General features: G+C 34.0%; 1 protein-coding gene across 1 annotated transcript; it reads right to left on the reverse strand.

Moving 5' to 3' along the window:
• Window positions 1-5,134: 5,134 nt before the first annotated feature.
• Window positions 5,135-18,697, reverse strand: LOC105769924 (SCY1-like protein 2 B). The gene is made up of 14 exons (XM_012590892.2): window positions 18,064-18,697; window positions 15,652-15,756; window positions 15,163-15,267; window positions 14,211-14,393; window positions 12,625-12,751; window positions 12,234-12,295; window positions 12,028-12,114; window positions 11,562-11,648; window positions 10,289-10,402; window positions 8,941-9,069; window positions 7,635-7,697; window positions 6,781-6,942; window positions 6,555-6,673; window positions 5,135-6,429 (listed from the first exon to the last, which is right to left on the reverse strand). The coding sequence occupies exons 1-14, from the start codon at window positions 18,553-18,555 to the stop codon at window positions 5,487-5,489; spliced, it is 2,778 nt and encodes a 925-aa protein (XP_012446346.1). The 5' UTR covers window positions 18,556-18,697; the 3' UTR covers window positions 5,135-5,486.
• Window positions 18,698-22,094: the final 3,397 nt, after the last annotated feature.

Below are 22,094 nucleotides of genomic sequence, written 5' to 3' on the forward strand. Positions count from 1 at the left end.
AATATTTATCTTGGTAAAAATACAAGTTATTAGAGTGTTTACATTTTAACCAACATCCAAATAGATTGGCCTTGAGTTTCTTCAAAGTAATAGGTCAGTCTTGTCGGGCCAAATGACCCCAATTGAATAAAAAGGGTTTACAAGTGCATCGGTTGCGAGCTTCTTTGCGCAGCCCATGACATTCTCCCCTACCTATTCTAGCGACATTCTCATCGCGTCCTCGGAATGGAACTGGTCCATCTTGTCTTGTAATTGCCATAAAGCCTCGACAAGTTCCCAACTTGCCTCACTATTAGGAAGTCCTCATCAAACAAAGTACTCGTGCCTTGGCCTATAATACTTCTGTCGAATCTCACGGTCTGCCATGATGCACACAACGTCACGGTCGTAAGAGACCTTAATTCCCATCAGTATCTCTCATACTTGCCTCGATTTAGATCCTCTTGATCCCCATAGAAAGGCTTAAGCATACTAACATGGAACACTGGATGAACCTTGAGTTTTGTTGGCAACTCAAGTTTGTAGGCCACCTCGCCTACCCTCTTCAGAACTTTGAAAGGTCTCTCATACCGTCGCACAAGCCCCTTGTGCAAGCCAGTATGATGCAAAAATAAGTGTAATTTGGTAAGGACTAAGTCACAACCTAAAACTCGACATCTCTGCAATTACGATCATCTCATTTCTTATTGCACTTACTTGCCTTGTGTAGGCAAGCTCTAGCTAAGTCATTCTACCCTTGTTAGTCCTTAGAAAATCAGCTAGTTGTTTGATTTGATCCATCATAACAGGTATCAACAACGTTGGGTGTGAGTGGTTGTTGCCCTTTCACTATCTCAAAATGATTGATTTGTGACCTCACTCGATTGCAAGTTATAAGAAAATTGGGCTACATCCAACAACTTTGGTCAATCTCTCTGTGTAGCACTCACATAATGCCAAAGATAAATCTCCAAAAAAGCATTTAACATCTCGATTTGCCCATCAGTTTGTGGATGCATGCTAGTCAAAAAGTTCAAGTCTGACCTCATCAACTTGAACAACTTTCTCCAAAATCAACTCGTAAACCACCCATCTCGATCATTAACAATAGACTGTGGCACTCCCCAATATTTCACCACATGTCTAAGGAATAAACGAGTGGCCTCATCAACAATGCACTCCTTGATTGCTGGAATGAAAGTTTCATACTTGGAAAAACCTGTCAACCACCTCAATAATTCTCTCAAACCCATCAAATTTAGGCAAACCAATAATAAAGCTCATGGATACACTCTCCCATGGGCACTCCGGAATGGGCAAAGGCTGTAAAAAATCAGTCGAAGTTTTCAACTCAACTATTAGCACACTAAGCAAGTTTTCACATAGGTCTCGACATCATCATCATCCATGTGAAGCTAATAATAACTGTCCTCCAAAAGAGACAATGTGTAGTGCATGCCTAAATGGCCAACCCATCTCGAATCATGACATTCTTTCATGACTTTTTTTGCGTAACTTCCCATATTGAGGCACATAAAGGCGATACCCCCAAGTATACAACAAGTTTCCCTCAAGCCAAAACTGCCTCATTTTCCTCTCTTTAGCATACTCAATCAACGATATAGCTGTGGGATTATGGGACAAACCCTCCTTAATGCACTTCAATAAAGAACTGTCAAGTTTACTGATTGTTGTAAAATCTATCTTTTGGCTTAGTGCATCAGCCACTACATTGACTTTTCTCGTCTTATACTCCATACTGAAATCAAATTCTGTCAAGAAAACTTGTTAACGAGCATGCTAGTGAGATAACTCTTTCAAAGTTAGAAAATAATCATTTGTAACATTATATATAAATACCATGAACCTAGAAACCAACAAATAGTGCCTCCAAATGCACAAACAATGCACCATTGTGGTTATCTCTTTCTCATAGAGCATATATCGCTGCTCAGTATCATTAAGCTTTCGACTCTCAAAAGCAATTGGATAACCATCTTGCATCAGTACTCCCCCAATTGCATAGTCTGATGCATCCATATACACCTCATATGGTTTATTATAATCTGACAAAGTAAGCATAGGCTATTTGGTGATTACATGTTTTACTTGATCAAAGGCTTTCTAACACTGATCATTCCAATTCCACATTTTACCCTTCTTCAATAAATCTGCCAATGGTACGGTGACTCTGAAATAACCTTCAACAAAGCGTTAGTAATAATTTTTCAACCCAAGAAAAGATTGTAACTTTGTTACCTTAGTTGGTGGCTCTCAATCAACAATAGACTGAATCTTGCTCTCATCCTTTTGGATTTTGCCACCTCCTACAATATGGCCTATGAAACGTACCTTGCATTGTGCAAATGAGCATTTTTCCTCATTCACATAAAGCTCATCCTCTCACAAGGTTTGGAACACTTCCCTAAAAAGCTTCAGATGCTCCTCAAGTGACTTACTGTACACCACAATATCGTTAAAATAAACAACTACAAAGCGATTTAAAAAAAGGTTGAAGTACTTTAGTCATCAATGTTCAAAATATCGATGGAGCATTAGTCAGTCCAAAAAGCATTACAATGAACCCAAACGAGCCATAGCAAGTCACACAAGTTGTCTTTGGCTCATCGCTTTCGACTACTTTGACTTGATGGTACCTCGACCGCAAATCCAACTTAGTAAAGCACTTTGCACTACCAAGTTGATAAAACAAGTTTGCAGAGTAGGATTGGATACCTGTTCTTTATAGTGATCAAGTTCAATGCCTGATAGTTTATGCACAATCTTAATGACCCATCATTCTTTCTCTAAAATAAAATCGGTGCACTAAATGGAGCTTTATATGGTCTAATAAACCCAGCATCTAAAAGCTCCTTCAATTGCTTCCACAATTCCTCGAATTTCAATGGTGGAATTCGGTATAGGGACTTGGTCGGAGGCTCGAAATTGACATTAACTCAACCATGTGATCCACTTCCTTCTTAGGTGACAAATTCTTATACAACTTAACAAGTATGACATCTTGAAAAGGTTGTAATAATTGTGCCACCTCTTTTAGGGTTTCATCAATGAGCACATGAGTTTCAATAACTTTAAAGTTTTTAAGTAGGAAATTTCATCTCTACACACCCCCTTAGCAAATTGTATTGCGGGCAATACCTTGGATTATGCACTCGCCTCACATTTAATCGATACCACACATTGATGGCGTAAATCCAAAATACACATGCAATCAGCAAAAAGAACAAGAAGTGCATTATTCCAGTAAAGGAAATGTAAACCAACCGCAAAGTCATAATCATCAAGTGGTATTACCTCAATGGTTCCCTTACCGGTCCAATTCCTTTTGCAACACCCATTATCGAAACCCTCTTGGAATTCATTGTCTTGATCCACCCCAGTTCTTTCTCAACCCTGAGACCCAATTTTTTAGCAATCTTTTTGGATATGAACAAATCTGAAGCACCCATGTCAATGAGGGTATTCAATCTTTTTCTTGTCACAGTAATGTCTACAAACATCAGCCCCTTTCGTTTACGACCCTTCTTAGCTTCAACAAAACTCAAAATTTAACAAAGTTTCATGGACATCTTTTTTGACTCACCATCCCCTTGATGGAAAAAATCATAACCCATTTCGGATAGTCTCTCACCATATGTGGACCGCCACAAAGGAAGCATTTCAACAGGTCCCTCTATTTCTTCTTTTCCTATGGCTTGTTGGCTTTGGTTTTCACTATTTGTGGCTTACCATCGTCATTCTTGGGTGGCTTGTCTTTGTCATCCCCACCATTTCCCTTTGGTTTGAATTGGGCTTAATAGACTCAGACTTGTCAAGCTTCCTACCACCCAACTTTATGAATGACTTGGTCTCATCCATGGCCACGATAAGTTCAATGATCCCCTTTCGGTGCAACTCCTGTTTTACCCACAGTTTCAGCCCATCTTTAAACCAGTAAAATATTTCTTTCACACTCAAGTCAGAGATTTGAAGCATTAATTCACTAAAGTCTTTGACATACTCCTGAACAATACCTTATTGCGTAAGCCGACGTAATTTAGCCCAAGCCTTCTCCTCAGCATATTGTAGGTAAAACTGCTTCTTCAACTTCTTTTAAAACTCTTCCCAAGTATTAATTGCAGTCTCTCCACGTTTCTCATCTGTTGACCTACAATGCCATTATAAGAGAGCAACATTAGTAAAATAAATTGAAATACTATTTATCTTAATGGCATCATCCTCAATGTTAATCTCCCAGAAATATTGTTTCATCCCTAGAGAAATTGTCCACATCCCTTGCGCACATTGTCCCTTAAACTCTATTTATAGTGAAACTTTTCCAAATCCAACAATACAAATTGAATTACGTCAATGGCTGAAATTGGTTGAAATTAGTATCTATCTACAAGATGAGAGTTTTAAAGGATTTAAACTCTATACATTCTTATCCTTTGGGGTTTTAAATATTTATCTTGGTAAAAATAGAAGTTATTGTAGTGTTTATATTTTAATCAGGATTTAAGTGGATGAGCTTTGAGTCTCTTCCAAACAATGAACCTAACTTGTCGGGCCGAATGACCCCAAATGAACATAAAATATCTACAATGTGTGCATCAATCGTAGGCTCCTTTGTGCAATCCATGACACTTACGCAAGCAAAGAGGTAAGGTATATATATCAGGAATAATACACCATTGTCGCTCAAATTCTTTTTTGCTATAATAGCTAATATTTGCTCCAATTTCATTTTCACCATTTTGTGATATTAGAAAATTTCTTTCCAATTATGAATAAGATTCAACTTTTGATTTAAAAAATTGAGAGAATTATTAAGTATTAACCAAAAGGATTCATTTTAACAAGAAAATAAACCTTTTGCTAACGAAGTTACTGTCTGGAGGAAAATTGAAGAATCAAATTAACTGCTATTTTCTCTTCAAGTGCCAAACCAAATAAAAGTACAAATATAAGGATCAATCAAGTATTTAACCCAATCATTTATCAATGTCATCAAAATTTCGCATCACAAATCATATTAATTCCCAATTTGACAGCGCAATACAATGTAAAATATCGTACATCAAACTTGATTCAATATCGATCCAATTTAACATTTACATCTACTGTTGTAGACCACAATCTACAAAATAATGAATGTCCCAAAAAAAAATGATTTACTTTTATTTCTCGTTACAAAAATTGAGGACTCAAACAATTATAGTGCAGTGCAGAGGCAACACTAATTGAGATAACACACACCTCTTACATGTAATCCCAATTACAATAATAAAGTTACAAACAAGCCCATACCGATGCTATGATATATATATATATATATTAAACAATGCGGTCTGCAGTGACCATATATGACTGTCATCCACAGATGTATAAATTTACTTTCAGGGATCTGACAAAGCGTTATGCAGAAGGGAATGACTGCTCTATCAGATCATTTTAAAAGAGAAATAAAATAAAACAAGTCACTCTAGTAGAAGCAACCCCAAGTATCAAAGTAAATCTAAAATAGGTGGCTGCTGAGATGATGATTTGGCATGGGTAACCCTTGCTCTTCCCATCCCTCTTCCTCTACCCACAGCAGCCGAGGGTGGTGGTGCAAGTTTTGGAGCAGCCTGCTCATTTTTGCTAGTGCTAAATATAGACCCAAGATCTAATGATTTCTGATTATTATATGAAGAGCTCATCGAAACTGAATTCCCTTGATTCTGTTTCAAGAAACCAATAGAATTCTGGAAGCCCCCAGTGTTCAAAATACTTGCATTCGGAGTTGAATCCACAGGATTTGGTCTTAGTAGCTCCCCAGAGTTTTGGTTGCTGAAGGCCCAACTGTTGCTTTTGCTCTCAGGGAAGGTACTTGTTATAGAATTGGATCCATAATTGTTTGTGACTGGTCCCATGGTGCCATTGTTGAATGTCCCAAAACCATTAGAAGCACTAGGCTGGGGAGGCCAGTTTGAAAAAGGATCTAAATCATCAAAATTTGACGGTGATGATGTTCCAGCATTGAATTGCTTCTCAACATTGCCTGACTCTGCAGTAACACCTAAAGGTGCACGAGGAGGCCACTCGATGTCAACCGCAGCGCAAGAAACAGGCATTTGCTGGCTAGATACAGTAGATATCACGGAAGGCTCTGTTTGTACGGGTGCTGATTGAATTGATTTATCACCCAAGATGGGATTAATGGATGAGTTGTTTTGTGAAGCCTGCTGAACAGTGGCACTGACACTGGCACCAGCATTGGCAGCTCCTCTGGCTGTAGGGCCCCAGTCTTCATCCCATGAGGGGCTGCTTTTTGCATTGGCAGCACAAGAAACTGTTGCACTCGTTTTGCTCAAGGCTTGAGACTGAAGCCCATTCGCAGCAGTAGAATGTTTTACCTCTGGGATCCCAGAATCAGTTAAAGTAACCCCCCGTTTTTCTTCTATCTTGCTGAGTTAACACAAAATTAGAGATTCAGGAAGGGAGACTAAAATATTTTTTTCATTACAAAATCACAATGGTAAACAGAAATAGGATATAAGGGAATTCAACAATCACAACAATAACAAATATACCTGAGAATATCCTTAACAAAGTGCATATATTTAGCAAACTGCTGAATATTCAACTGTTGGGCAGTGAGAAGAGGCGTGAGTAGAGGGAGAACGTGCTCTGCAGCGAACTCAACTCCATACTGAACAAGATGAATAGAAAAGACAGATACTGAGCTGTAAGGCACCAGAAGTTCTCGACATACAGAAGAAAAACAACCTAAGCAACAAACAATAGAGTTCTCATTACCTGCTTGAGAATTGAGCTTGAAACTGCTAGGGTACACATAAGGGTGGGAGCTGAAAGATCAACAGCTGTACAACGTCGAATGGTTTGTAATACCTCCAGCACAGCATGTTTATTTAGTGTTTGAACAAAATCTGCTAAGCATAGCAAAGCATTGACTCTAACCTGCTCAAAGAAACTAAGAGATTCAGAAGAAATCAATAGAAATAGAGTAGCTATGTTCTTTTAAAACTGCTTTTAGAATAATATTCAACAAGAATAAAAAAATCCCCTAACTCCACATACTTTGAGAAACAGTTGTATCTGCTGCATTCAATTCGGATGAGCATTATGAATACTATTGAATGACAAGAAAGAAGATAGAATTTAGATGTCTTCCTAAAAGCAATAATGAAACACACTTCACTATGCCCATTCTTCCTTTTTCCAATATGATAATTTCATGAATGGCCTAAATTCACATTCTTCAAGAGGCTCAAATGTCTTTCCAGGAAACTAGTAGGGATAATACACAAAGTTAACCTAAAGCAGCTCTAACATATGCATTTGAAGCAGACTAAATATCCAAAGGCGGGCCTCTTTTTTGAATAAATTATATGAAATATTGATGAAGAATGTCTCTCTATTTGGATTAGTTGGGCAATATTTCCTCACGGGTTTAACACCAAGTTATGAAGCTTATGTAAGTTATATTATGTTAGGAGGTTCGATTTGGGTAACAGAAAAACGTTGATACTGAAAATTATTCTGGAGAATTATCCTACATCACATGGCAGTGTTTATTCATATTATTACATCTAATAAATTATGACAAAATAATATAATTAAAGTTAATTAGCAAAAATATGCATACATACCGCAGCAACTGTTGTTTTCAGAGCTAAGCCATGAATACGAGGCAGAATGGCTTCTTTCACAAGCTGAACATGAAGAATAATTTGAAACATAAAGTTAGTACTTCAACAACAGGCTATCATCATGAATACAGTAACGAAAAAGAACATCAAAAATATAGATGAAACTTACAAGGTGTTTGACACCATACTGTCTAATCCATATTTCACAACCGACAAATTCCTATTTTTAATATATTTACAAAAATAACTGAAAATACTGCAATGCACTCGGAATAGCTCAAAGATGCTTGAACAAAATCCATTATGAGGTAGATTAGCTTGTTTCACAAGCTGTAAAGCATAAAAAAGTAATCTTAAATAACCAGCTGTTACTTGTTGGCACTTAACACCCTCATTATAGAAATATCAACAAGAATATAACAGCTAAAAAGAACTCAAAACATGAAGATCATGCTTCTATTTCACAGTGATCTGGAAAAATAAATTTGAGCTAAAATCCACTACAAAATGTTGATGGTGACAACTGCAACTTACGATAGGTAAAGACCCACTATTATGACTACAAAAAGGAAATGGAACTACGCTATGGAGGAATAAACTTATTAGCCTACCAGATCAGAGTATGTTTTCTTTTTAAATAATGAAGAGAATCATCAAAATTAAACATGGAGATCCAGCACTATAAGAGTTGAAGAACAAAAGTTATCTGACAAAAAGTGCTGGATGTACTAAGAATGATTTTTATTAATTTCTCTATTTTTGTGACACAAGCCAGTGACATTTCTTACAATAAATTACTCAAGAAGTTGGTCAAGCATGCGAGCAATTAATGAAAAAATCAAGCACAATCATTCAAACAAAATGCCGAAAAGTTGTAAGTTTTGGTCTCTCCATCCATTGTTTCAACTTTCGACTTGAGATTTGATTCATTTCAAATCCATATTAAATGCAGCTAATGAAAAAAAAAGGGCGTGATCCTTCTGCAACGATGGAATTATTTTATCTTCTTTAAAAATTTAAGGCAAAGATGAGATCTGAGTGTGAAGCTGTACATTCCTCTTAGTATCTAGAGTCTAAGGAATAATTTACACCATCCAACAATCAACAGGTACTAATGGTTGCTCCTTTTCGTAATATTCAATAACAAGCATAAATAACATCCAAGTCAAAGATCTAGCAATATAAATGATTCTCTTCTAAAAGATGTGCAATCAATTTATGATTATTATTGCATGCAACAAAAGATGAGAAGGTAAACTTCTTGAAATAACAATCCATTAAAAGAAAAACAATGTATGACAGTCACCTGCATATCAAGCTGTTTGGCAAGGAATAGAGATTTTCTCAAAGCCTCTTCTTGTATACGAGGATCACCATCATCATAAGCTCGAACAAGCATGGGCATTACATGGGATACTCGATGCTCCGAAGTTGTCTACAGTAATTGGAGTAACTAAATTAAATGATTGAGCATGATCCATGATGAAAACAAGCCTCAGAAGAAAATGTGAAACATGACATTGCCATTTTATAAAGGATCCTTTTCAGAAATTACCATATGGTGGAAGGAAGTGAAACACAAAAGCCCAGTAAAATTGAATGGCATATCTCAAAGCAATTGAAATATCAAGCTTCTTCATTTACATGATACGATATCTATGATTCCACAGTTCTATTGAGCTACTGATTAATAGCAGTAAAAGAATGACTATCTATAGAAGTATTTATCAGTACCTAAAACATCAGGTGGCAACCTTGAAACCTTAATAAAAGCTCAAACAAAACCCTCAAAACAAAAAGAGGACTGGGTGTGTGTGTATGTTGGGGAGGGGGGATGGGGCTATTAAGGATGCAAAGATGATTGACACATTAAGATTTTCTTTGGTTAGTTAGGGAGTTCTGTATTAGTTTAACTGTAGTTTTGAAGTTCTAGGGCTTTACAGTTATATGTAGGTTCTTAATGTGGGCTTTTCTTATCCTATTATGTTCTGCTATAAGTTTAGTTAGTTTCCTATCTGGAGTCTATGCAGTCATTAAAGTCCAAATTAAAGTAAAACTTCTGTTCCTTCTAGGAGTAAGGATGTTTGGAGTCTATATTAATCAATTACCCTTTCAATTGAGATATGAAATTATTATATGAGAACTTCCGCAGTATTCCATCATAACTGTGTGATGCAATCAACCATAGGTGCAAGGAACCCATGGAATCTTTATCAGTGTTTTCACTTATTTTATTTTCTTGGTTCTCTTAAGAACCTCATATCATAAATAAAGCCTCACTACCTAACTCTAATAAATCACTGAGATTGAGAAAACTTTGGGGTCAGGGAGCGAGAGATATCCAAGAAAAACAACAGAACAAAATGAAAGAAACCTATATCACCCATTTAAATAGCTTTCATGAAATTTAAAAAGAATGTACACCTAAAATGACCATCAAAGTAGAATATTAGCAATGTTCCGAACCACATAGATCTATTTCTCCATCACTTCCTTCCATATCATGTAAAATTTTACTAGATATCAACTTGTTCATATTCACAAACAAAACTAGACCAGTCTTTTTTCTGATTGTATCTTAAAAGATACAGAAAAAGAAAAATGGAACTTTTGACCCTTGGGAGCACTCTTTGAAGGAGCAATCTCCTAGTTACCTTGTTAATAATTAGATCTGCATGCTTCACCAGCAACAACAGGGTCTCTCCTGCAGCAATGCTCATGACAGGCACAAGAGCTGGGAACGTAACTAACTCAAAATCAGTTTTACCCTACGATACATTTCAAGCCATCAGTTCATTAATCAAACAAGATTGAAAAGCATGATTATAGTATACTAGATATAACTATACCAGATTCAGTATTACATGCGGTTTCATCACGATTCAGATTTGTTAACAGAAAAAAGAGATGAACTAAGGGAAAAGCACTTCCTCCACATTACCAAATGATAAAGCTCAAACAGACCTCAAATAGATGAAGGAAAAAAGAATGTTGGCAAGTCAACCAAATGTAACAACTTTGAGAGTGAAAATTTTGGCATGGTTTTAACATTATTTATTGGTGCTATATTACATTTGGCATTCAATAAGGAATGTTGATTTGATACAAGTAGCTCCATGTATAATCCAAATGCCAGTAGAAGTCGATTTGATAATTTTCAGCAACAATAAATGAAATTACCCTTTTAACATTTCATTTAGAATCCAACTAAAGCAACATAGCTTTGCACTTGTTAACCTTTTGCTATATGTTAGACTTTATTTTCACAGGAAGAAACTATTCCTAGAGAGCTTCCTTTTACCCATAACCTAGGATATGGTCCTAAATTGAGCATAACATGCTTTTCCTGCATTCATCATAGATCATACACCAAAATCTTAATATGCTTATTTAAATATAAATTACAACATTCATTATAAATATAAATAACATATATTTAAGTATTTGCGCATATTCATGGCTATTATTTGATATGTTTATTCATTGTTATTGTCATTATTAGACAGTTGAGAAACTACTGAAGTATCTTATTTAGTAGCAGAATTTTTTCTTATGAAAAGATTTAGTAGATGGCACAAACAATTTAAGGGAAGTAAAAAGCTGTCAACCAAGAAACAGCAGGAAAGAGAAACACAGGCTATACCATATTTCAGAAATATAACTAAGTGCAGGCAATTTATGTGAAAGTTGCAGAAATAGATCTTGAGAGGCAGGAAAAGGGTAATCTAACATTTAACAGAGAAAATACCTAGCACATTGAAAATATCAAAAGACAGACCTTCATTAGCAACTGATCCAGAAAGGTTAGCATGGAGATACTTCAAAGGCCAATACAATCTCCAATCAAATTATTTGAATTCCAATCACGAAAAATAAAACATGCATTCTGTTAATGCTCCAAAACCTTAGTATGAGCAAAACAAGCACCTGTGACTCTGCAATCTTGAGAACCATGGGCACAATCATTGGCTGCATAACCAGATTCCTTAGCTCTGCGCAAAGAGGCGGAAGTACCTGCATTTAGAAATCTTATTTTACTTGACTTGCTTCGGCCAAACAAATGCAATCCATAATATCATGAACCACTAATATCTCCTCATTAAGCTCGTGAACCAGAAATAGCAACAAATAAGAAAGGGAGAGAGATAACATTTGAAGATCTTGAAGCATCACCCAATGAGAGGGAAAGAGTCTGGGAGGAGGAACGCACATATGTTAATCACTTTAAGAAATCAAGAACTCTGATTTCTGATATATCTTCGTTTATTTTCTCAAATATCCTTAAAGACAGGCCCTAAATAACTATAGTAATGTACTTAAAACTTGAACTTGTATTACACACCAAGCAATATTAGGGAAGAAGCACTGAAAGAGACAAAATAAAACCTCAAACCTTATATTGCAACACACGGGAATCAAAATCTTTCCACATATCAGATAAAGCTTTTAGAAACTCAGACTTCTGCATGTTATCTCTTTCCTGCAAAACAAAATCATCATCCAGGAATTTAGCAATTTTATAGCAATTATTCAAGCAAGTTGCTTCTAGATACTGCAGTTAATGAGCATGTGTTAGACAAGAAAAATTCAAATGCATACAAGCATGTGGTCAAGGAAACGAAGAGCACGCAACCTAGTGTCATCCCGGAAAAATGGAGAGCCTGAAATATAACACAAAATTCAATAAATTAATCCAATTAGCAGGACAAACATCAGTATCCAAAGCAAACAGTGCCACTGTCTTTTGAGAGGAAGTCCATATTTTATGATAAACAGAGACTTAATGCATGATTATTTGCTTTTCACAGCAACTCAATGACCACTGAATAAGCAGTACAGCTCATAGTAAAGAGATGAAAGCAACCTGAAACATTCTCTTAAAATTATTTAATTCTAAAAAAAATTGGATACAGGAAACAGACTATTATTCTAAAGTATTTTCCTTTTTTCTTTTTTGAGGACATAAAAGAAAATTGAAAAGGTTTATTACCTGTAAAATCCAGTGCTGATGGCCTGGTAGATTCATTTGCAGAGAGCATCCTTTGTAAGTCATAGATTAGTTCCGGTGGGATAGAGGAGAAGGCTTCACTGGATAAGTACGTCAATGTGTTCATATACTGCAGAAAAGAAACACCACAATCAACCACTAGAAAGACAAAAAGGGAAGAAAAAACATAATTCAAATCTAGTATGCTAGAATAGGATATATCTTCAAAAAACTTGTTGAATTCCTAAGTCTCTAAAGCAGTCTTTCACACAAACCTCTCTAATTTGCATGAGGGAACAAATGTATGGCGGTAGAGAGTTTTCGGAAAAGGCTTTTTACATGTGCCTTGCTAGGTGCCAACAAAATTTGAATAAATTGGGAGAAAGCATCTATATAAACTTAAAAATGGGGAAAAAGTGCAAGGTGTAAAACATTGACTGAGTCAATTGTTGAACAACAATGTCTGGATTCATATAGTTATAAATCTAAAGTTCGCTAAATCTTAAAAGACTTCAACATTTGGTAAACTGACTACTGAAAAAAAATATAAATGCAGGAATAGTGGGAACTTTGTTATTAAGTCAATAGGTCGGATAAGAGGAAGACTTCAAAGAACTTTTAGCACAAACAAGAGGAAAGAAACTGTTTGAAAGAATTAACACCATATAATCAGTGGCAATGTGGTTAGCATTTCTGAGTCACTAATTTACAACCCATTGGGTTCTCAACTGAAATAGATTTGATGATAAGTGCAACCTTAAGTCAGGTTGAACAGGTTTGTACTAAGTTTCTCAGTCCAGCCAATTTCAAAAATCGAAAGACCCAAAGGAAAGCTTACTTGCTGAACCAGATAATCCAGAATAATAACTCAATCCTGAAAACTAAAATGTTGACATACACTAAAAGAACGATTGAGTTTACATGTGTTTTATTACACAATATATACTACTTTTGAAATCTAAACCCATCTTTTGAAATTCAAGTTCCAAGTCTGATTGGAGGACTTCCAAGCGATGCAGGGAGTGCAAGAAACAGAGGGAATGATAAAGTCAAAGAAGCATCAACCATTGCCTTCTCATTTAGGTTGAATTAAAGTCAATGTGGATGTGGCTTATAATTCGCTGAAGATGGCAATGCAAAGTTATTCAGAGGGTATTCTGTTGTTTTGTGCTTTTACTAAAGTGATACATTGTGAGAAAACATGGATTTATGTATTTAGGTTTTGAAAGTGATATATTGCTGGATATGAAGGAAATTTTCCAAACAAAGATCGACCTTTGGGAATGGAGTAATATAATTTAGACATTTAGGGTTTAACTTTGGAATTTAGTAGTTGTCAGTTCTCTCTATCATGTTAGGAGCAGCGCTATCATGTGATGAAGGAGAACAGCAATTCTGGTACAGATCTCTCCCTACCTCCTTGTATAATCCTGCCTTAAGTTAATATAAATGATTTTCGTTTTCTACTTTGAACAAAAATGAGAGCAAAACCCATAGACATGATATAAAATTGATAAGAAAGTAGTTTTTCTTGTTTAGAAAACAAAAGAGGCAATAGGAAAAGGATAAAAATTTTAATTAGAAAGTACCATCTTGACATTGTTGTTGCAGTCAAACAAAGGCTTTCGAGCAACTAGATGGTATGCAAGGCATCCATAACTGAAAATATCAGAAGACCATCCAACAGAAGATGATTTACTACGAACCAACTCAGGTGCAGTATAATTCAATGATGGCTGAAGAGGCATGACAGAATCTTCAGTATCATATTCCTGCAAACAGACCATATCAAATTAGAATATTAAAGCTAAATGTAAATCACAATTGCACGTGCAAATCCACCCATCATGATGAGTGAAGTGACAAAATATCATAAGGAGCACACTCCTATTTGCAAAGACCAAACACCACATGGCCAACAAGTAAACATGAATAAAACAAAGGGACCAAAGCCTAATATGTAGAAAGACAGCTACTAAGAGCAGATGTATTTATGCCAAAGAAATAAGCGATTAAAGAATGGAGTTAAATGACATTCCAAAATGCACACACAATAATAAATATTTAATCATGTACGACCATGTACCGCATCTATGATATATCATATTAGAACATAAAATAATACACGGCAAGATGGCATCATATCCACATTGCAAAGAAGCTAACCTAATGAAAGATGGCATGACAATAAGTAAATTACAAATAGTAAACTAAAGTATGTTACTTATGCTCAAGGGTTAGTATCATATATGCCTACTAGCCTGACATTCAAATTTTTCATGTTTTTCCCTATAGGTGGACAGTCAGACCTCCATGCCCACAACCATCAAATATGTGTTGAACGAAATTATTTTATGGAAAATGAAATCACAGCAACATAGCCAGAGAAAATGTGCCGATTTCAGTTGGCCAATGAATTAAGTTTTTTTTTTTCTTTAAGTATAATGGAAAATACCATGGCTTGAACCTACATTTCTTCTCAAAGTCTACTGACAGTTACAATTTTGAGCTAAATCGTTAAGATATCAAAAGGCTTCTTACAGAATAATGGAAGGCCTTCACAAAATCACTAGAGGCCTGATCTGTTGAGATAGCAAAACCAAACCCACCAAGTTTCCAAGCTCCACTTGATGTAATTAAGACATTCTGCAAAGTACAAACTCGTTTGTTAAACACACTTGTAAAGCAGTTAGGTTCCCCGCCCACAATTATCTACCATGTAAGCTCAAAAGGCAACATAGTAATCTGTTTTCAACAATCAAGAAAGTATGAAAGAAGCAAACAAAAACTTACCAAAAATTTGTAGGCCTAAGCCTACTAAAATTAATAAACAGGCCGAAAATTTTGAAAAAATCGGAAGGTTAAAACACTATACAGAAGATGGCCCATAAATTATCACTAGTTCTTTATCCCAACACATCAAGATAACTATGCAGAGAAGGAAGATTTTACTGCAATATCAAGATCATATTAGTATAAGTCAAGACAACATTATTATTAAAACAATAAAAAGAAGAAAAAAAAAGCAACCTCAGGTGATATAGCTCGATGAATAAGGCGTGCATTGGTATGAAGAAATTCCAAGGATTCCGCGATCTGAAGCAAACCATGCTTCACCTCCAACAAACTCATTTCCTGTTAAGAAAACACACTTCTAAGTTTGCTTTAATCATATAACATAAGAGGTGAATGCATAACAAGATGGTGATTCAAGCATCCAGCATTCCCAGTGAAATCTTAAAGAACAACTTTTCATCTTATACAAAGACATATCAAACATTAGAAACATGCACATCCAATGTCTAAAAGAAACAATGGGTTAGATTTCAAAAACTAGCAATATCTCAAGGTGAAAGCAATTTGTTCATGTAGAGGAGAAATAGAGGCATCGTGAAAAGTACAATTTTGCCCTTATCCTATTTGAGAACATTTTCTTAAAAGGTAGAGAATATTGTTTACACTGAAACTAACCCCCGAAAACATCACTTTAAGTTCCCCAAAGCCGAAAGGATTCAAAAGTACTCCACATCACTGTTTCAGGTTGATATTCCCTTTAAACCCTTAATAGTGTCAATTTAACAATAACCACAAAACAGGTTATAGTAGTTATAAACCTACAACTTTAACTTCTTTTTGTCCAGTCTGAGAAAATCTAAAAGGAACATTACTACTCAACTCCACTCCAGTAATCTCCCCACCCACTTACTGTAATCTCTTCCACCTCCAAACTTCCCAACATAGTGTTAAGGTTGAGACCAATTAGAAATTAAATATCAGGGCATCTCAAATGCATTCCAAACTCCAATTAAGCATGGTGAAAAAAAAAGCTAAAATTCAAACTATTTTCTTTTCTTTTTCTTCCTTGTGTTCCTTTTTTTTTTGGGGGGGGGCGATTAAGATGTTAAAATACTTACCATATAAGGCTTAGACTAAGCTCTAAGTTTTACACCTTTATGCAAGGTTGAACCATTGTGTGACACAATTTGTGTCTACTTTGCAAGTGAACCACATTCCATCTTAACTACAAAAGGCATGGTCCCTATAGGTGTACTGTGAATAAAATCATTGAACTTATATTTTGACATAAATTCTTTCAAGGACTAAGCAATTAAGCATTACTGCAGGAAACTTGCACAACAAGCTTTATCAAGGTAACAACTGCTAACAACTATTGCTCAGCCTTTTGTTCTTAACTCTTCCAAAACCACATCTCAGACTTATAGTTTAGTTATATGGAATTGGTTATTCCTTTTATTCACATTTTACTTGAGAAAAACAGATTCTGTAATACTTCAAAACCATAATTAAAATAATATTGCATCAACAACTTGTTTAAATAAAAGTATTCTCGTTTGAAGCCAAAGAAGATAATTAGGGTTTTCTTTATTCTTATTGATAGTTACTCAGCTGGTTAGTTCAATACTTCAATGGTTTATAGTAGCCACTAGTATTTGAGATTTTCTATTTTGTTAAACAGATCTTGATCATGGAATATCAATACTACAATTTAACCATTTTCTTAGATTTTGTATATTATTTCTAAAACTTAAAATCTTATCCTCAATCCAGTCTAATATCCATGTCTTTCCCATCTCCAATCTGAAATTTGCAGATTTAGTTAACTTCCATGATGACATAGATTATGGACCAAGTTATTGGACAGCTTAATATATATTTTTGAAAATCTCCTCTTAGTAAGGGCAGCAAATGCTTCTCTCAGCATGGTTTGCCGCCCTCATTTGAAATGCATATGCAATCTACTTTTCTTATATCCTTCAGACCCTCAAGAGATTGCATGTATCTTCTAACCAGTTCTTGATAACAAACCCCCAATTTGAATTAAGCCCTACTATTTTACAAGGAAAAAAATTCCAGTAACCTGTTTCCTTGCTGCCCACCTTTTGCCTCTAAACAAAGTAATACATTTAGATTCAAAAGTGCTTGACCAACAAGCAAACACCATTTTAGCACTTGCAACTGACCATATTTGTCATTCTTAGTCCAAAATGCTTATTCCTTTATTTTAGCAACTCTTATTCTTAAAGCTAGGATACTTCCACAACTCTGTTGACATAAAACACAAGAAACACACAGCTAAATTATCCACGTACCCAAATTAGTATAGGGCATATTGACTAAAATTCAAAATACCGATGTGGTAAACTATACAGAAATTATAATTCAACATTTACAGTAAATCTAGTAAACTGGACAAACCGATTACAGTAACACCATCATGCACAAAACTGATCCTAGAGAACTACACCACTTAAAATAGCTATTATCACCTAGTAGAACAAAAAGTGATTTGCATAGATACACAAAGATTTGGATCAAATATACCTTTTAAGATTCACTCATTTATACAAAACATTGGAGCAACTCAAATTGAAAATGAATCAAATTTGAATTCGTTCAAGAAAAAGAGAGTAGAGCACGTACAATCCCTTTGAGATCCTTAGGAACTTTGGCAACATTCTCGACATTCCCAATCGCATTAGCCACCGACGCAAACAATGGCTCCGTAACCATCGTCATGGCATTCTTATTCTCATCCAAAGCCTGCACCACGTGAACCACACCTGGATGCCGCAGTCTGACCAGCCTCGCCGCGTCCGCACGTATCAGATCGAAGAATGAATCCTCAACGATCTTGGAGATCCCCGCGCGCGCGCGCGCCTCCGCCAGCATCTTCTTGTCCAGGAGCCAGACGCAAACGGTGGGATACTGGAGGGGACGCGTCGCATCACGCGCCTTGGCCGAGTACAACTTCCAGGCAAGGCCAGGGCCAGCGGAACCAATCTGGTGAAGGAGCTCATAGTCCAGGAGCGCTTTGGGTCCGGAGACCTCCTGGACGGTAGTTTGTACGGTTTTCTCGATGACCGCAGCGGTTTTTGCGAAGGCTTGGGTTAGGGTTTTCATGTTGATCGACATTCTTCCTTCTGTTTGAAGTTAGTTTAGCAGAAGGAACAAAATTGAATGAATTTATAAATAACGTACAATAGAAGAAAGGAAGAGGATGAAGGAATGTGGACTTTTTCCTTTTCCGGATTAGAGACCATTATATGCTTACCTGAATAAACAAATAATCAATTTTCGACCAATTTTTAACATCTCAATAAATGATATTGCGTATATTTTGTCTTTTTATTTTTATGTAACATTTTCGGAATAAAATATAAAAGTGGATTGTATTTACTAAAATTCTCCCGATTAATCTTTGTAAAATAAAAATTATTCAAATAATGACACTGTTATAATTTGTCTCTAAATTATTGGTGAAGTCAATAAAACATGTCATATCCAATTTATTTACTCATTGACCCGACTCATAAAAAATTCACCCATTCTGAAAATTTACATATATTTTCGAACTATCGTGTGGTTGAAAAAATTACAAACTTAACACATTTTTTAGCCACGTGATAGTTCAAAAATATATGAATTTTTTTTAAGACATGGTTGGGTTGAGGGTTGGGTTATAAGTAAATCAAGTATAATATATTTTATCTAACTTATCAATAACTTAACAACAAATTATAACGATTTTAATGTAAACGTATTAATCTAGACTTTGACTGTATTTAGAAACTGATATCATAATTAGATTTAGTGTAACTACATGTGATTATACTGTTTTGACATATTTAAATAACTATTATAACTAATAAGCCCACTAACTTGAGTATAATTAGAGCACTCAATTATTTATTTCAATTTTTTCTATTCTATATGTAAGTTTTGGCATTCCATATGAAGGATTTAGATCAGATTAATGGGTTGTATTGAAATTGTTCAATCAAACTTAAATTGTTCTTGTAAAATAATTGAGTTCATAGTAAAAATTGTAATTAATTTAATCTTTAATTGAAAATTATCAATTAATTAAGTCATTGTAATATGGTTATTCATTGAAGTGTCTAAGAAGTCGTTAAGTGCTAACATGGAAAATGATAATGTATCGGTTGACATGAAAAAATATTAACGTAAATTGTTTAATTGATTTTTAATCATTTTACAATAACTTAATTAATTTTTAGATATTGTATAAAATTTCTATAAAGTTTATAAAAGTAGTAATTTTTTAATTTTATAATATTTGATAATTTATAATAACTTATACAATTTCCTATTTTTCATAACTTTCTAAATTTATAATGTTTTAATAAAATTTATTATTTATTTTTGTCTAAACTCATACAACATCTTGTATCATACCTCAATATATTCTTATCAACTTTCTTCGCATCACCTTTCCACCAAATACTAAACTCATTGGTAGGTTAGGTATGTTGAAAAGTGATCACTTTCTTAAATATTTAATCAGTTGAAAAGTTGGAAAGTAATCCTAACATTTAATATATCAAGTTTTATACTTGAAAAGTATTTTTAATGTTCGATATGTTAAGTTTTATAGTTGGAAAGTGTTTTTAACGTTTGGTATGTCAAATTTTATTTACTTTTCCAATAAATATGACAATGTGATTCTCATAATAAAATGTGGAAAAATTGCTTTCTTTCTCATATAAATTGAAAAGTTAAAAAATTAAGACAAAACTAACCATGTTTTATATTGGTTTATGGCATTTGTCTATTAACAAACGCGAAAAAAAAAAAGCTAGTCTCGTTCCTTTTACTTTGTTTTCTATTACTTCTACAGATTTTTCACAAATAATTTTTCCTAATATTATTTTTATATGCATATTTAATATCTATATAGTATATTGTTTACATATTAAGTTTATTTTCTATTAATTTGTTCTCTCTTTTCTTTTAATAAATTAATTGAAAATTCAATTTTATTATAGTCTTTAAGAATATTTATTAGCAAAAGGAAAAAATTAAAGTTTAGGTTTAGCTCACTTATTTAATCATTACCTTTAAATTATTTATAGTTTTGCTTAGAACAATACTTGGAATCAACTTTTGTTATGTTCTTATGAGTTAACCTTTAACTAAAATAAAATGTGGTTTAAAGTATTTTTAATTTTATTCCAAAACAAGTTTATATATACTTAATTTTATATATGCATTATTATATTTAGAAATATATATATGTAATAAAATTTTAAAACAATTTTGCTTTCAATTAAAGTTATAAATTAAAAATAATTTAAGAACTATCAAATAAATTTTATTATTAAATATTTAATCCAAATATTTGTTAAGAATAAAATTTATTATAAAAGGTAAATACATGAATATTATATTTTATTTTATTTAATAAAATTAGATTCAGTAAACTATAGTTATAGGAAAGTACTTAGTAAACCAAATGTGACGATATAACTTTCTTGATATTTTAACCTATACTTTTCTATGTACACAAACGTTATAAAGTAACATTATAGGTATCACATTTCAAGAAATCACATCCCATTAGAACCATAACATGATAAAACACCAAACACTACGATTGTCTCTTAGACCCCTTATTCGACACTTCCTACAGGTGTGATCACCATCATACTTTAAGTTGACCATCAAAATAAATCAAACCTTCAAAATAACAAACAGTTTTTAACACTTTTAATAGAATTTTATAACTTTTTAAACAATTTCTATAAATTTTATATATTTTTCTATAACTTTTCTTTATAGTTTTTATATTTTTAAAGTAATTTTTTTTTAATTTCTAAACTTTTATATTATTTATATAATATTTGCATATATTTCACAACATATTGTTAATATCTTATAATTTTTATAATTTTTATAATTTTCTATTATTTTCAAAATTTTATATCATTTTAATAATTTATAGATTTAAATAAATATAAAAAGTGATTAAGCCTTCGTCAAATAATTAAATATCTATTAAGCCTTTCATGTCGATATCTTTCCACATCATCTGCCACGCCAACCATCACATTAGCTCCCACGTTAACACTTGACGACTTGTTAAGGGTTTTGACAGAAAATCACGTTACATAAGCCCAGTTGACTGCTAACTTTTGATTAAGTGCTTAATTGATTGCACTTTTTACTTGGTGATTCAATTGATTTTTTAAATTATTTTACAATATTTTTTTGCTACTTAAGCTTAACATTAATAGTAATAATAAAATGTTTCATTCACCAAAAATAATAACAAAAAAAAGAATATAATAAATTAAAGAGTAAACTACCCATTTAAGCACTCTAAAATTAGGTCATTCTTATTTTTTTTTACCTTTTTTTTTGTTAATTTGAACACCACCAATTAGGGGTGTTCAAACGATCCGTTCTGTTAATACTCGAATTAAACCAAAATTTTAATCATTAGGTGGCAAGATTGTTACAGGTTAGTTGTCACCATATAGTGTATTGTGTGGCCTTGTTTTAATAGTCTCCTCCATGAGATTGTACGATGTTATTGCATCTCAGTAGTCCCCACAAAAGATGCACATTGAGGGATCCTTTAGTGGTCCCTGCGATTGGGGCATAGCCGATCATTCGAAGCTAGTTCAAATAGGATACGCGGAGGGTTCCTT

This window comes from Gossypium raimondii, chromosome 5 (assembly GCF_025698545.1).
Source record: "Gossypium raimondii isolate GPD5lz chromosome 5, ASM2569854v1, whole genome shotgun sequence".
Classification (NCBI taxonomy): domain Eukaryota; kingdom Viridiplantae; phylum Streptophyta; class Magnoliopsida; order Malvales; family Malvaceae; genus Gossypium; species Gossypium raimondii.

What these genes read in the sequence shown, in the direction of transcription:
- LOC105769924 (XM_012590892.2), bottom strand. Translation starts at nt 18,555, where the DNA reads ATGTCGATCAACATGAAAACCCTAACCCAAGCCTTCGCAAAAACCGCT. An exon ending in TGAAAACAACAGTTGCTGCG is followed by an intron (nt 6,943 to 7,634) that starts GTATGTATGCAT and finishes TTCTTTGAGCAG; the next exon opens with GTTAGAGTCAATGCTTTGCT. An exon ending in CAAGCTCAATTCTCAAGCAG is followed by an intron (nt 6,674 to 6,780) that starts GTAATGAGAACT and finishes CATCTTGTTCAG; the next exon opens with TATGGAGTTGAGTTCGCTGC.